Source organism: Haliaeetus albicilla, chromosome 29 (genome assembly GCF_947461875.1).
Source record: "Haliaeetus albicilla chromosome 29, bHalAlb1.1, whole genome shotgun sequence".
NCBI classification, from domain to species: Eukaryota; Metazoa; Chordata; class Aves; order Accipitriformes; family Accipitridae; genus Haliaeetus; species Haliaeetus albicilla.
The window spans coordinates 6,627,009-6,642,308 of record NC_091511.1 but is presented as its reverse complement, the minus strand read 5'-3'; the positions used below and the strand labels follow the sequence as shown (position 1 = coordinate 6,642,308).

At 50.5% G+C, this 15,300-nt stretch overlaps 2 protein-coding genes across 2 annotated transcripts; one reads left to right on the top strand and one right to left on the bottom strand.

Moving 5' to 3' along the window:
• The first annotated feature begins 3,149 nt into the window (after positions 1 to 3,149).
• Positions 3,150 to 4,559, top strand: LOC104311577 (olfactory receptor 14J1-like). The gene is made up of 2 exons (XM_069773978.1): positions 3,150 to 3,757; positions 4,202 to 4,559. Exons 1-2 carry the CDS (start codon positions 3,150 to 3,152, stop codon positions 4,557 to 4,559), a joined length of 966 nt encoding a protein of 321 aa, XP_069630079.1.
• A 4,754-nt stretch (positions 4,560 to 9,313) lies between these two features.
• On the bottom strand, positions 9,314 to 12,151 carry LOC138682862 (olfactory receptor 14A16-like). The gene is made up of 2 exons (XM_069774390.1): positions 11,956 to 12,151; positions 9,314 to 10,302 (listed from the first exon to the last, which is right to left on the bottom strand). Exons 1-2 carry the CDS (start codon positions 11,999 to 12,001, stop codon positions 9,314 to 9,316), a joined length of 1,035 nt encoding a protein of 344 aa, XP_069630491.1. The 5' UTR covers positions 12,002 to 12,151.
• Positions 12,152 to 15,300: the final 3,149 nt, after the last annotated feature.

The window sequence follows — 15,300 nt, the reverse complement described above, 5'->3', positions numbered from 1 at the left end:
GTTCATGCGTCAGATATTCCACTTTAATTCTAGATCAGAATGGAATGATGACTCACGATGAGTGTCAAATTCATCAGACTGTACTCCCTTTCAACTTTGGAGGCAAGAAGTGACTGTACCATCACTCCATGGAAACCAGTCGAATCGTGACTGTGGTCATGGGGTGGATTATGTGGCAGTACACCCCCCCAACAGGAAATGAAACTTCTCCAGGCAGGGAGATAAGTTAAAAAACCCCCATGCCTGGAGGCCGCAGGTTGAAAATTGAACTGACCAATCGCAATGTGCCAGGTACACTGAAGTGACCTTTTGGCCAGTAGGGATTAAAATGACCACAGATCAGATTTGACAAGTAAAACAGGGTCCTGCTGGAGGATATGTTGGAATCAGTCCTCCTCAGAGCAGTGTGTCTGCAGTCGGGGACTCCGCCTTGGGTCGTGGCACCACCCTAGATAACTCCTCGAGGTTGAGAGCCCTCATCTTTTAGGTGAGTGATATGCGCATTTTGAGGCATCATATTAAACCTTAAGAATTTTTAAATTGGCTGCACAGTACAAATTCCCCCTACATCACTAAGCATGTGGTTTACAAATGTTACTGGAGTTCTAACTAAATTTTACTGAAGAATAAATCTGAGTTTTAACAGTGTTGGATTTGACTGTGCATGGCTCCATAACAGGCTGAACATGAGACAACTGCCAATATAGTCAGTCAACATCTTGTAAATCCAAAACATGGAGAAAAGGAAGAGAGAGACTGAGCTCTCCCTATAGCACATGACTCCATTCCGTTGGAGGAATACCTCTGTAGGCCACCCTGAACATCATGAGGAGGGACAGGTTCCATTCCCCTTAATTTGGGCATCAGCTGTCATTTCAGTTGGCCAAAGGCAATTACCAGGAGCCACCAAGAAGAGGCACTCAGATGTTGTCCTGTCTCTATATCTGCCTGCACATATCTTGGATCTGTCTCTATTACATGCACACCTCTCTGACCACCTCTGGCACCTCCAGTGTCACCAGACATTTGCATCTGAACACCGCACTCCTGGCCTCCATCACCATTAGTTAGCATGGCAGCTGAGGCAAGGAGCTGACATGCAGGTGCCTATTTCATGCAGACCAGCACTGAGGCAAGAGGAATCCCACTTTCTGTGGGTTGGTGGTGGGCATGGGAGGGAGCTGAGTCCCCTTCCAGCCCCAGGACTACAGACCCAGGATGAGATGCCTCCATGGACTCAGCTGGCTCCCTTCCCTCAGCAGGGCTAAAGGAGATCCCTGCCTGTCACTGTCTGTGTGTCCTGCCCAATGATGGCACAAGAAAGAGGCTGCCCAGGGAAGGGGTTGAATCACCCTCCTTGGAGGTATTTCAAAGACACAGTGTTTAGGGGCATGGTTTACTGGTGGACTTGCTAGTGTTAGGTTCACCGTTGGACTTGGTGATCTTAAGGGTCTTTTCCAACTGAAAAGATTCTATGATTCTAAGACCAGTTGATTCTTGGACCTAAGTCTGTCTCTCAGCAGAGCAATGACCCTGCTGGAAAGCAGTGTCTCTCCCCAGGTGCAGGAGGGAACATCAGTGATTGCTTCAGCCTGTTTCCCAGCAGGTTCCCCTGGAGGCCCAGGGACAGCTGGAGGGAGCCCAGAGGGGGCAGAGCAAGTGCTGCCTTGGGCTGGTCCTCTGCTGCTGAGCTGGGCTGGGCTCCTGGGACAGAGGGAGCTCATGGCAAGCGGGCAGCGCTGCAGAGAGACAGCTCTGCCCAGGAGCAGGGCTGGGGGCACTGCCTGCAGGCATCGAGAGGAGACCTGCAAGGCAGAGAGAGCTTAAAGGCAGCGTGGAGTGGGAGGATGCTGAGAGCTCACTGCGGGAGAAATCTTCCCAGCCCTCTGCATGGTAAGTCTGTGGGTGCAGGGCAATAGAGCTTCAGTTCCTGCAGGGATCTGGGATATCTGACAGTGTATGGGATCTGGCAGGAGGACTCTTTTTATCTCTGGTGTAGAGGAGAAGGATGTGCTCCAGAGCAGGGCTTCCCTGCTGCCCTGTCAGAGGGACAGGGCATGAGGGCTGCCTTCTCCTGGCACCAGCTGCAGGGCTGTGAAGCCAGGTGTGCATGCAGGGGTGCCCAGGGCTGTCCTTCAGAGCAGGGTCCTGGTGTTTCAGGGGCTGAGTGGTGGAGCAGGGACTTTGCTGCCTGCCAGGGTCAGCACTCAGCCTGTGCAGGGAACTCCCCATGGCAGTGTGGGGAGAAAGAGTGGGTGAAAGAAATGTCCCCTGGAAGGGCAGAGCAGGGTGCTGCTGCTGTCGAGAGGGTGCTGCATGGGTCAGGTTTGCTCACAGCTCCAGCTCAGCCCTGGAGATTTCCGAGGGGACTTTCAAGAAGAACATCAAGGCAGCATTCTCTTGAAAGATAAGGTGTCTTTGCTTTGAATTTTTATCATCCTGGTGGGTGGGTGGGCAGTGTGAGAGTAGAATTTATTTCTGCCCTCTGGAGAAGGCAACAGGACCCCGGTTGTCCTTAGGACTTGCCTGAGGTGCTCCTTAGCCCCTGCACACACAGAGATGTCCCTGGGCAGTGCTTGACTTCTGGAGGGCGTATGCAGGGCAGAGCTGAGCACACCCCAGGCTCCAGGCAGAGGACAGAGCACACAGCACAGAGCTGAGCACACCCCAGTCTCCCAGTGATACAAATGACAAAACTCTACTTTCAGGACACCCCATCCTTAGGATATTTGCTTCTTTCCCTGCCAGAAGTGCTTAAGTGTGCTGGGGAAAGCAGAATAAAATACTGAAAATAAAACCCCTTTGGCTCTTCCCCACTTTTGGTTGAATTGGCAGCGACAATGCTGAAAAGCTGTTTGACATGACAAGTGGATTTAATATAAGATCACCCCGTTTTCCTATTTACGTCCTGCTGTAGGGCAGGACTGACTCCCCCGGAGCCCACAGCACAGCCCGCTGCTTCCAGTGGCACCCTCAGCCAGCACCAGCCATATCTCAAGAAAGGGGCCTGCCAAAGGGCTTCCTGAAATAGGAGAGGCAGCTTTGCTGGGGTTTCTATGAGAAACACATTGGGTTTAGCTCAGAGAAATCTATTCTAAGTTGTCACTGTCTTTCCCTCTTGAACAGTGCCTCGTGCCTGGAAGAAGCTAATGTCCAACAGCAGCTCCATCACCGAATTCCTCCTCCTGGCATTTGCAGACACGCGACAGCTGCAGCTCTTGCACTTCTGGCTCTTCCTGGGCATCTACCTGGCTGCCCTCCTGGGAAATGGCCTCATCATCACCACTGTAGCCTGTGACCACCGCCTCCACACCCCCATGTACTTCTTCCTCCTCAACCTCTCCCTCCTCGACCTGCGCTCCATCTCCACCACTGTCCCCAAAGCTATGGCCAATTCCCTGTGGGACAGCAGGGCCATCTCCTACTGGGGATGTGCTTCACGGGTCTTTTTCTTTGCCTTCTTGGTAGTAGCAGAGTATTGTGTCCTCACCATCATGGCCTACGACCGCTATGTTGCCATCTGCAAACCCCTGCACTACGGGACCCTCCTGGGCAGCAGAGCTTGTGTCCACATGGCAGCAGCTGCCTGGGCCAGTGGGTTTCTCCATGCTGTGCTGCACACAGCCAATACATTTTCACTACCACTCTGCCAAGGCAATGTTGTGGGCTATTTCTTCTGTGAAATCCCCCAGATCCTCAAGCTCTCCTGCTCACGCTCCTACCTCAGGGAAGTTGGGCTTCTTGTGCTTAATGCCTGTTTGAGGAGATTGAAGTAGATGGACCCCTGTAATCTTGAAAATAGACGACAGACGACCCTTTATTGCTAAAACACACACATACTTATAGTCACATATTCTGCAAAGTCATTGTACACGCGCACAAGCATAAAATATTATTGGTTATATTGACACTGTACACATGCATAAACATAAGTGGTTATACTAGCTCTGTACACGCGCATAAACATAGGACATAATTGGTTATACCAACTAAAACATGTCAAACTTTTCTCAGTCTAATTGGTCAAGATAAAGTGCCGAATTGAGGTTCTTTGTGCCAAGTTCCCTTTATCATTGAATGCGCACCTGTGTTCTTCTAATTGGCATCTTTCTTTTTTGTCTTCTTGTTTATTCTGTTCAAGGCCCTCTAAAAGCGTCTGGAATGCTATTGTGACCGTTAGCTAAATATGTGTCCACACTTCTTTAGCGTTTGGTTGTTCTGTTTTCATTCTTTTCTCCTATGCGCAGATCTTCAGGGCTGTGCTGAGGATCCCCTCTGAGCAGGGACGCCACAAAGCCTTTTCCACGTGCCTCCCTCACCTGGCTGTGGTCTGCCTGTTTGTCAGCACTGCAGTGTTTGCCTACCTTAAGCCCCCCTCCATCTCCTCCCCATCCCTCAATCTGGTGGTGGCAGTTCTGTACTCGGTGGTGCCTCCAGCAGTGAACCCCCTCCTCTACAGCATGAGGAACCAGGAATTCAAGGATGCTCTGTGGAAAATGATGAGCGGGTGCTGTTCAGAAGCCATAAACTGCCTGTTTTCACCTGCAGAACATTCGTAATGTAACTTATTACACCCAGCCTGCCTTCTCAGCTTCCTGTTTGTTGTGGTAGTGGGGTTTTCTTTGTTTTTCTTGTGATAATGTGCACAACGATATTTTATGAGTCATCACATATCTAATTCACTGTCTACCTCTAGAATTTGACGCAGTGGCTGTGTAAATGAGGCACAGTGCTCTCTCTGTATTTCAACACAATAAAGGACCCTGCAGTGACTTGTTTGCCCAAGATCCTTCCTCTGAGAAATTAGTGAAGAAGCTGTGCAGTGCCTGTGTGCAGAAGGGAAGGGGAAAAGATTCTCAGCACAGCAGCAGTTCCAGGGAGCACCAGTGCTTGGTCTTGCCAGAGCCGCTCTCTTTCCACTCCCACACTCTCCTTCTGAGCCCCCGTGTTAGTGTAAGCCCTGAGTGCTCTGACATCTCAGTCACAGTCCTGCTCTGTGGCAGGACTCTCAAGGGAGAATCTTGGTTCTGAGGAATTGCTGTATTTACACTGGCTTTGTCACTCCATCCCCGTGCCCCACTGGCCACTGTGACCAGGGTTCCCTCAGCTGCCTTCCTTGTGCTGACAACACATTTAGAGAAGCCCTTCTGGGTGCCCTCCCCATGCATGACCATTTCCAGCCACCTCCAATCTCTGGCTTTGCTGGCTCCATCCCTGCGCCCACAGGCCAGGTGTCTGTCTGTCTCCCGGGCAGGCTGTTCCCTCTCCAGCCTCCCTGCACTTCCTTCTGGTGTTGGACCTCCTAAGTCAGGGGGGTCCCTGTTCATCCATGCTGACCTCTTGCCAGGCCCTGCTTGACTCCCTCTGCATCGAGATGGCTTCTTCCTGGGCTTTGAGAACATTGTCACTGATGACCCAGGAAGGACTCACAGCCCCTTTGTCCTCCAGGACAGTCCAAGCAGAGCCTCAGCTAACGGAAATCAGCTCTCCTGCAGTCCCGCACTGCCGTTCTGCTGGTTGTCCTACTTCTCCACCATCTCATGGTTTTAGCAGCCATGGATGCCCTCCTCCTTCCCATCCCCAGACAGATCCACCCTGTCTGTCAGGAAGAGACCAGCCCTAGACAGCTCATTGAGTGTCTCTGTCAAAACGCTGTCTTCCACACCCTGCAGGAATCTCCTGGCTTGCTTGTGCCCAGCCCTGCTGCCCTCCCAGCAGACTGTGGGGTGCTTCAACTCGCCATGAGAGTCATCTGAGTGATGACTCTCTGGGTGGGATGCTCTTATTTTTCTACTGATACTCACATTTCTCATGCGGAACATATATCCAATGTATACCGGGTCACCTCAGCCAAGTTATTTACCAAATAGGACATAAGACTACTTGCAGCTGAGCTTGGTTTTGGCACAGACAAAACAAAGTCCCTTTGAAAAATCTTTTGTCATATCATGAGGATACTTGCCTGTGGAAGAGAAAAGTGCTATTGAACCTAAAAAGCCCTTCCGGGACTTGCTGAATTGGAGCTGTGCAGGGATAATTCTTCACCCCAAAAATCTTATGAGAAAAGTGTCCTTATTATTATTCTCTTCTTCAAGAACAGAGGAAAAATGTGGAAAAAGCAAGGGAATATATAATTTGACACGCATAAAATACATTCGTAGCTTGCACAGTTATGCAGAGCATTCATGAAGTCATATGATACAATTGCAAATGCATTTCTTAAGGCATGTTTCCTACTGTGTCTTCAAACCATATTCTGTTCTTTCACTAGGATGACACACATCAGTGGAGCAGTGGAGGCTCAGCACTAATGCAGGGAAACACAGCTCTCTAACAAATGCAGAAGACATTTAACAGATACTGCTAGAGCCGAGTTTAACATTTTCAAATATATTTTTCCTCTCGCATTTTCTGCTTCCCCCTCTCTCTTCCACTCATTCTGCGCTGCCACTTTTCTTTCCAATCACGAGAAAATATGACATCCGAGCCAGGAAAACACGGTGTCTGCATTAATTTATTCTCCTCTCTACATGGGAATTAAGCCAAACTGAAGGATTTCCAAAAGCATCTCTCCCTCCCTTTCTTTTTTTTTTTTTCCTTGTTTCTTCCAGACAGTGAGTTTACAGAAACAGCTCAAAAAGCAATGGCTGAAAGGTTCCTGGAGCTGAACCTATTACTGCCAACTGATCGTATTCACCTGAACAGAAGCTATAACACTGATATATGGTGTCAGCAATAAATATGTTAAGAACAAAAAAGTGTTGAAGGAAAAGGTTGAACACGGCTTGAAAATTTTTTGCCATCTGTCCACTGTGATAAGGTCATGTCCCTTAGAGCCGGCTGGCTCCACGTTACAATGGCTGTGATTAACATTAAATGAACAATTGGAGACTGCAGTTGCTGCATACTCGTGATTGTGGGGATTTAAAACTGTTCAAGCAAATCCTATGTTCAACTGAAATATATTTACATTATGGGTCAGTGCAGTTAAAAATATGCCTAAACTTCATCCTAATTAGACAATTAATTTTCAAGTCCTAAATATTGCAACAGACATGCAATTAAAAAAATAGTCTCCTCAGAATTGCATTTTTTAATTCCATCATTGCTGAAAACATTCCTGCCATGGAGGATATTTTACCAAGCTTTTCCTTATCACAATCATCAAGAAACATTCAAATACCATCCTTTGCAATTAAAATAACGAAAACATTTTTGAACCTTCAAGAAGTCCTGACTTGAATTTGAAGCAAATGAAAGAACCACTTCTACAGTCATTTCAGTGTGATTTTCCATTCAAATTTTTTAAAAAAAGAAATTTCTAAACTCCTTGGCAGGGGTTAAATATTTATTAATTAGAGAAGTCTAAGCTGAAATCTCTACGTCACCAGAAGAACAGCAGATGCATGCACTTATCTTTTCAAGAAGGCAATATTCAGCAACACTAAGCATCTGGCCTTTTATTTTCCAACTCTTGTATGTACATTTATTCAGCTGTATGAGGATTGTGTGTGGGATTTGGTGCTCATGCTTGCACCTGGAATTTGCCCTCTACAGGTCTCTGTATGTTATATATGTATTTTAAAGCCAATGGCATGCACGCTTTCATCTTGTTTGTCAAGCTAGGTCCATTCTTAAGAAATTCTTTTCTTCCGGGCAATTACTGGCTTGTCCAATAAAGACTAAAATTACAAAAGTTTGTGCCCTTCACTCCAGGTGACAGCACTGGGCCTGCCTCAGCACCTGGCCAATTGGGTTGTTTCCAAAGAAGCGGCTTCAAAATCCACCTCCCACCTACCATGCCTCTCCTTGCATCATCCTCTTCTGGCAACAGGAATCACCTCCCAGACAACCTCCCACAACCCTGCCCCTTTGCCTGCCTCTCCTCTCCCCTCCCCAGCACTGTTGTTTCTGCTGGGCAGGCAGCAACGTGCCCCCCCAGCCCACAGGGACTGCAGAGCCCTGGTGGGACAGCTGGAGTGGTGGGAGGGCAGCCATGGGTGCCAAGGGCTCCTCAGGAAGGCAGGTGGAGGGTGAGGAGCTGGAGGGGAGCTCTGTGCAAAGGGGAGGCTGGCGTGCACAGAGCCTTGCCTTGGAGGAAGCCTCATGGTCACAGGTCCTCGATGACATGGCAAGTTGAAGCACCCCACAGTCTGCTGGGAGGACAGCAGGGCTGGGCACAAGCAAGCCAGGAGATTCCTGCAGGGTGTGGAAGACAGCGTTTTGACAGAGACACTCAATGAGCTGTCTAGGGCTGGTCTCTTCCTGACAGACAGGGTGGATCTGTCTGGGGATGGGAAGGAGGAGGGCATCCATGGCTGCTAAAACCATGAGATGGTGGAGAAGTAGGACAACCAGCAGAACGGCAGTGCGGGACTGCAGGAGAGCTGATTTCCGTTAGCTGAGGCTCTGCTTGGACTGTCCTGGAGGACAAAGGGGCTGTGAGTCCTTCCTGGGTCATCAGTGACAATGTTCTCAAAGCCCAGGAAGAAGCCATCTCGATGCAGAGGGAGTCAAGCAGGGCCTGGCAAGAGGTCAGCATGGATGAACAGGGACCCCCCTGACTTAGGAGGTCCAACACCAGAAGGAAGTGCAGGGAGGCTGGAGAGGGAACAGCCTGCCCGGGAGACAGACAGACACCTGGCCTGTGGGCGCAGGGATGGAGCCAGCAAAGCCAGAGATTGGAGGTGGCTGGAAATGGTCATGCATGGGGAGGGCACCCAGAAGGGCTTCTCTAAATGTGTTGTCAGCACAAGGAAGGCAGCTGAGGGAACCCTGGTCACAGTGGCCAGTGGGGCACGGGGATGGAGTGACAAAGCCAGTGTAAATACAGCAATTCCTCAGAACCAAGATTCTCCCTTGAGAGTCCTGCCACAGAGCAGGACTGGGACTGAGCTACCAGAGCACTCAGGGCTTACACCAAGCCGGGGCTCAGAAGGAGAGTGTGGGAGTGGAAAGAGAGCGGCTCTGGGAAGACCAATTGCTGGTGCTGCCTGGCAGTGCTGCTGTGCTGAGACTCTTTTCCCCTTCCCCTCTGCACACAGGCACTGCCCTGCAGCTTCACCAGGTTCTCAGAGGAAGGATTATGGGCAAACAAGTTGCTGGAGGGTCCTTTATTCTGTTGAATAACAGAGCGAGAACAGTGCCTCATTTACACAGCCTCGGGGTCAAATTCTACAGGTAGACAGTGAATTAGAAGTGGGATGTATAATAAAATTTCATTGAGCACAACATTATCACAAGAAAAACAAAGAACCCCCACGTCCCCTGCCCAAGAACCTGAGAAGGCAGGCTGGGTATTTAATGAGTTATATTATGTATGCTCTGTGGAAAAAAATGGGCAGTTTATTGCTTCTGAAAAGCACCCGCTCATGATTTTCCTCAGGGCATCCTTGAGCTCCTGGTTCCTCATGCTGTAGAGGAGGGGGTTCACTGCTGGAGGCACCACCGAGTACAGAACTGCCACCACCAGATTGAGGGATGGGGAGGAGATGGAGGGGGGCTTCAGGTAGGCAAACGTGCCAGTGCTGATAACCAGGGAGACCACAGCCAGGTGAGGGAGGCACATGGAAAAGGCTTTGTGGCGTCCCTGCTCAGAGGGGATCCTCAGCACGGCCCTGAAGATCTGCACATAGGAGAAAACAATGAAAACAAAACAACCAAATGCTAAACAGGCACTGAGCATAAGAAGCCCAAATTCCCTGAGGTAGAAGCGTGAGCAGGAGAGCTTGAGGATCTGGGGGATTTCACAGAAGAACTGGCCCACAACATTGCCTTGGCAGAGTGGTAGTGAAAATGTATTCGCTGTGTGCAGCAGAGTATAGAGAAACCCACTGGCCCAGGCAGCTGCTGCCATGTGGACACAAGCTCTGCTGCCCAGGAGGGTCCCGTAGTGCAGGGGTTTGCAGATGGCAATGTAGCGGTCGTAGGCCATGATGGTGAGGACACAATACTCTGCTACTACCAAGAAGGCAAAGAAAAAGACCTGTGCAGCACATCCCCAGTAGGAGATGGCCCTGCTGTCCCACAGGGAATTGGCCATGGATTTGGGGACAGTGGTGGAGATGGAGCCCAGGTCAAGGAGGGAGAGGTTGAGGAGGAAGAAGTACATGGGGGTGTGGAGGTGGTGGTTGCAGGCTACAGTGGTGATGATGAGGCTGTTGCCCAGGAGGGCAGCCAGGTAGATGCCCAGGAAGAGCCAGAAGTGCAAGAGCTGCAGCTGTCGCGTGTCTGCAAATGCCAGGAGGAGGAACTCAGTGATGGAGCTGCTGTTGGACATTAGCTTCCTCTGGGCATGGGGCACTGTCCAAGAGGGTAAAGCCAGTGACAAGTTAGAAGAAAATTCTTTGAGCTAAACCCAATGTGTTTCTCATAGAAACCCCACCAAAGCTGCCTCTCGTATTTCAGAAAGACCTTTGGCAGGTCCCTTTCATGAGCTGTGCTTGGTGCTGGCTGAGGGTGCCACTAGGAGCAGCGGGCTCTGCTGTGGGGTACAGGGGAGGCAGTCCTGACCTACAGCAGGTGGTAAATAGGAACATGGGGTCATCTTAGATTAAATCCATTTGTCATATCAAAGAGCTTTTCAGCATTGTCACTCCCAATGCAACCAAAACTGGGGATTTTGTTTTGAGTATTTGTTCTGGTTTCCACATGCCACTTAAGGAAGTGCTTTTGGCAGGGAAAGAAGTGAATGTCCTAAAGATGGGGTGTCCTGAAAGGAGAGTTTTGTCATTTGTGTCACTGGGAGCCTGGGGTTTAGGAGGGGACTGGGATATTTTACTCACATGGACAAATCTCTGAAATGCACCCAAATCCCCCCTCCCCATCCCTCTCCAGTGACAAGAACAAGAGGAGCAGGGACAGGAGGACAAAAATGGATAAACACTACAGCCCTGCTGCCAATGGAGGCAGGACAGGGACGGATGGTAGGGTGTTTGATAATTTCTTCTCTTCAGGGCTGAAGCCACTGAGAAGGTGACTGAGTCCCCATGGCCGTAAAGGCAGAGGCTCTGCTGGGTGGGAGAAAAGACCATGGGTTTTCTCCGCTGATGGCAGGGAGATGCCTGAACCCCCCCTCTCATGGCATTTCTGGGAGCAGCTCCCTCCTCTCACTCCCTGCCCCTGTCTCTGCTGCCTGGAGCTGTCCCTCTCAGCAGCTGCTTCTCCATCCCCTTGTCTCCTCCCTCTCCCTGCTCACAGACCCCATCCCACCCGCTGTGTGCTCAGCTCTGCCCTGCAGACCCCTCCTGGCAGCTGGGCACTGCCCAGGGGCATCTCTGTGTGTGCAGGGGCTAAGGAGCACCTCAGACAAGTGCTAAGGATAACTGGGGTCTCGGTGCCTTCTCCAGAGGGGACAAATAAATTTTAGTCTCACACTGCCCACCCACCCACCCACCAGGAGGATAAAAGTTCAAAGCAAAGACTCCTTACTTTTCAGGAGAATGCAGCCTTGACATTCTTCTTGAAAGTCCCCTCGGAAATGCCCAGGGCTGAGCTGGAGCTCTGAGCAAACCTGACCCATGCAGCAGCCTCTCGACAGCAGAAGCACCCTGCTCTGCCCTTCCAAGGGTCATTTCTTTCATGCACTCCTTCTCCCCACACTGTCATGGGGAGTTCCCTGCACAGGCTGAGTGCTGACCCTGGCAGGCAGCAAAGTCCCTGCTCCATCACTCAGCCCCTGAAACACCAGGACCCTGCTCTGAAGGACAGCCCTGGGCACCCCTGCATGCACACCCGGCTTCACAGCCCTGCAACCTTCCCTGAGAGAAGGCAGCTTTCATACCTTGTCCCTCTGACAGGGCAGCAGGGAAGCCCTGCTCTGCAGCACACCCTTCTCCTCTACACCAGAGAAATGAAGCCAGTCCTCCTGCCAGATCCCATACACTGTCAGATGTGCCAGTGTTTGGAGATCCCTGCAGGAACTGAAGCTCTATTGCCCTGCACCCACAGACTTACCATGCAGAGGGCTGGGAAGATTTCTCCCGCAGTGAGCTCTCAGCATCCTCCCACTCCACACTGCCTTTAAGCTCTCTCTGCCTTGCAGGTCTCCTCTCGATGCCTGCAGGCAGTGCCCCCAGCCCTGCTCCTGGGCAGAGCTGTCTCTCTGCAGCGCTGCCCGCTTGCCATGAGCTCCCTCTGTCCCAGGAGCCCAGCCCAGCTCAGCAGCAGAGGACCAGCCCAAGGCAGCACTTGCTCTGCCCCCTCTGGGCTCCCTCCAGCTGTCCCTGGGCCTCCAGGGGAACCTGCTGGGAAACAGGCTGAAGCAATCACTGATGTTCCCTCCTGCACCTGGGGAGAGACACTGCTTTCCAGCAGGGTCATTGCTCTGCTGAGAGACAGACTTAGGTCCAAGAATCAACTGGTCTTAGAATCATAGAATCTTTTCAGTTGGAAAAGACCCTTAAGATCACCAAGTCCAATGGTGAACCTAACACTAGCAAGTCCACCAGTAATCCATGTCCCTAAACACTGTGTCTTTGAAATACCTCCAAGGAGGGTGATTCAACCCCTTCCCTGGGCAGCCTCTTTCTTGTGCCATCATTGGGCAGGACACACAGACAGTGACAGGCAGGGATCTCCTTTAGCCCTGCTGAGGGAAGGGAGCCAGCTGAGTCCATGGAGGCATCTCATCCTGGGTCTGTAGTCCTGGGGCTGGAAGGGGACTCAGCTCCCTCCCATGCCCACCACCAACCCACAGGAAGTGGGATTCCTCTTGCCTCAGTGCAGGTCTGCATTAAATAGGCACCTGCATGTCAGCTCCTTGTCTCAACTCCCATGCTAACTAATGGTGATGGAGGCCGTGAGTGAGGTGTTCAGATCAAATGTCTGGTGACATTGGAGGTGCCAGAGGTGGTCAAAGAGACGTGCAGGTAATAGAGACAGATCGAAGTTATGTGCAGGCTGATATAGAGACAGGACAACATCTGAGCGCCTCTTCTTGGTGACTCTTGGTAATTTCCTTTGGCCAACTGAAATGACAGCTGATGCCCAAATTTAGGGCAATGGAACCTGTCCCTCCTCACGATGTTCAGGGTGGCATATGGAGCTATTCCTCCGACCAAGTGGAGTCATGTGCCATAGGGTTAGATCAATCTCCCTCTTCCTCTTCTCCATCTGTTGGATTTACTAGGTCTTGGCTGACAATATTGGCAGTTGCCTCATGTTCAGCCCCACATTGTGTTACAGAATTCAGAGCGGCTACTCAATTCCAGGTTCAGATCCAGGCCCACAAAGCTACAGGAGATGCCAGGGCTGGCATAGAAATTACAGGTCCAACACCAAAAGCAATTCTCCTTCAGGGAGGGTGTGCGACAGACACCCCAGATGGCATCTCAGAGAGTACGATTTGGTGCCTTTGTGCCATTGACAGTTGCCATCAGTCAGAGGCACCAGTCATCAGGTGCCATCAGAGATGCAAATTCTGTCCCTTCTTCTACCCATTAGCTGCAGGCATTGCGTGATCACAAAACATATCACACCGGGGTCCTTTCTCACTTCCTTGATGATCCAACCAAGGAACAGCCCAAGCATTTGAACAGTGTTCCTGGGTACATCTTGCCTTCAAAGACAGCATCCTCCAAGCACAGCCATGGTTCATACCAAAACTCAGCTGAAACTCAAAAGGCAATTCAAGGGCACCAAAAGGAGATGTTGCTACGTCAGGAACAGTTAAAGAAGAAAGAGAGATACTACGGGACCACTATTAAATTAATTGATAATAGCTGTAGAGAGATCTGAGATTGCCTATGTCGTCTTTGCCTCAGTTACCACCAGCAAGGTCTCCCAGGTCTTTGTGCTTTGAGGCAGGACACTGGAAGGGAAAGGGGAACGACCAGTGGTGGATGAGGATCACGCCAGGGTTTACCTAGCAAACCACACCCTTACCAGTCCGTGGGAGCAGAGGGGCTGTAATCAAGGGTACTGAGAGAGCATTTTTCACTAGGAAGTGTTGGTTTGTTCTGCTTCCAGTAAGGAAGACACTGAGACTCTGTGAGGCATCATTTAAAATGCTCTTCCTTAGGTCTAGCACTCTAAGGGGAGAATTGTACAGATACTCTTATGTCCATTTAGATGGCTGGAACACCAGGAGGTTTAGCATGGAGGCAAGAATGAGGAGGGTGGATGCCCCCTGTATGAAGGGGAAGCTTGGAGTTATGGAGGTCCTCCATGTGACAGGCAACAGGTTGGATTAGCTTTTGTCGCTGAGGATCAGAGGAGTCAGTAAGAGTGACATTGTGCTGGCAGTTACAAACTACTTGATGATGGGAGAGGAAACAGAAAAGGTCTTTTGTCAGCAGCCAAGGAAGTCTCCATGTTAATGGTCAGGTGCCTATGGGGGACTGGAAGTGCCCTGGCATTCACTGGCCAGGCAAAGCAACAGGGTGCCAACAGCCTGAAGGATCTTGGGACAACTTCTTCACAGAGCCTCTAGGTGGGCCAACAAGGCTGATGCTCACCTGGACCTTGGCCAACAAGGAAATGCTGGTCAGGATGTGATCACCAGCGTCAGCCTTGGCGTCATGACCATGAAACAGTGGGGTCTCAGACACCAAAGGGCAGTGAGGAAGGCCAGCAGCAGAGAATGGACTCTGGACTCCAGAGGAGAAGTCTTTGGCTTACTTGGGAGACTGATCCAGGTGGTGCCATGGGAAGCAGCTCTGAAGGGTGAAGGAGCATGAGCAAATCTGACAGGCCTGACAGGACAGCTTCCTCCAAGCACAAGAATGATCTCTCCAAGTACCCATGCAAAGAAGCATTCCTCTCAGGAGAGAGCTCTTGACATTAAATGATAACAGTTAGGAATGAGAGAAAAATCACTGGTCTAAAAACTTCATGCCAGAGGTTACACACTATGAAATTAAGAGCTACCTTGTCAAGTAAGAGTGAATGACAGGAATGAAGTTAATGAAATTACAGAACTTTAGCTTACTGACATGAAGAAGTGCTGGTTTACAGTAGGCCACTCTATAATAGGCCACTCTGAGGGAGCCTGGATCAGCTCAGGGCTTTGTGTTTCAAGAACAGAACACCAAATTCATGGCACCAAATGAACTCCTGGAGCCTTGCAAAAACACTCAGACCTCCAAGAGTACAGAGGTGCCTCAGGGAGGTGCTCCCCTCACACATCTTGAGGTGTTTCCTCCACTGGTCATTCTCAGATCCATGAATGGTGAATGGAGAAACATGGTCATTATCTGAGGAAAGCCTTGAGAGCTTCTTAACTTCTCAGTAGTGATTAGGCAGTGAGCCTGGAGAATGCATGAACCTCCTGGAGTGAGGTCTCCTTACTGCAGGGGAAGT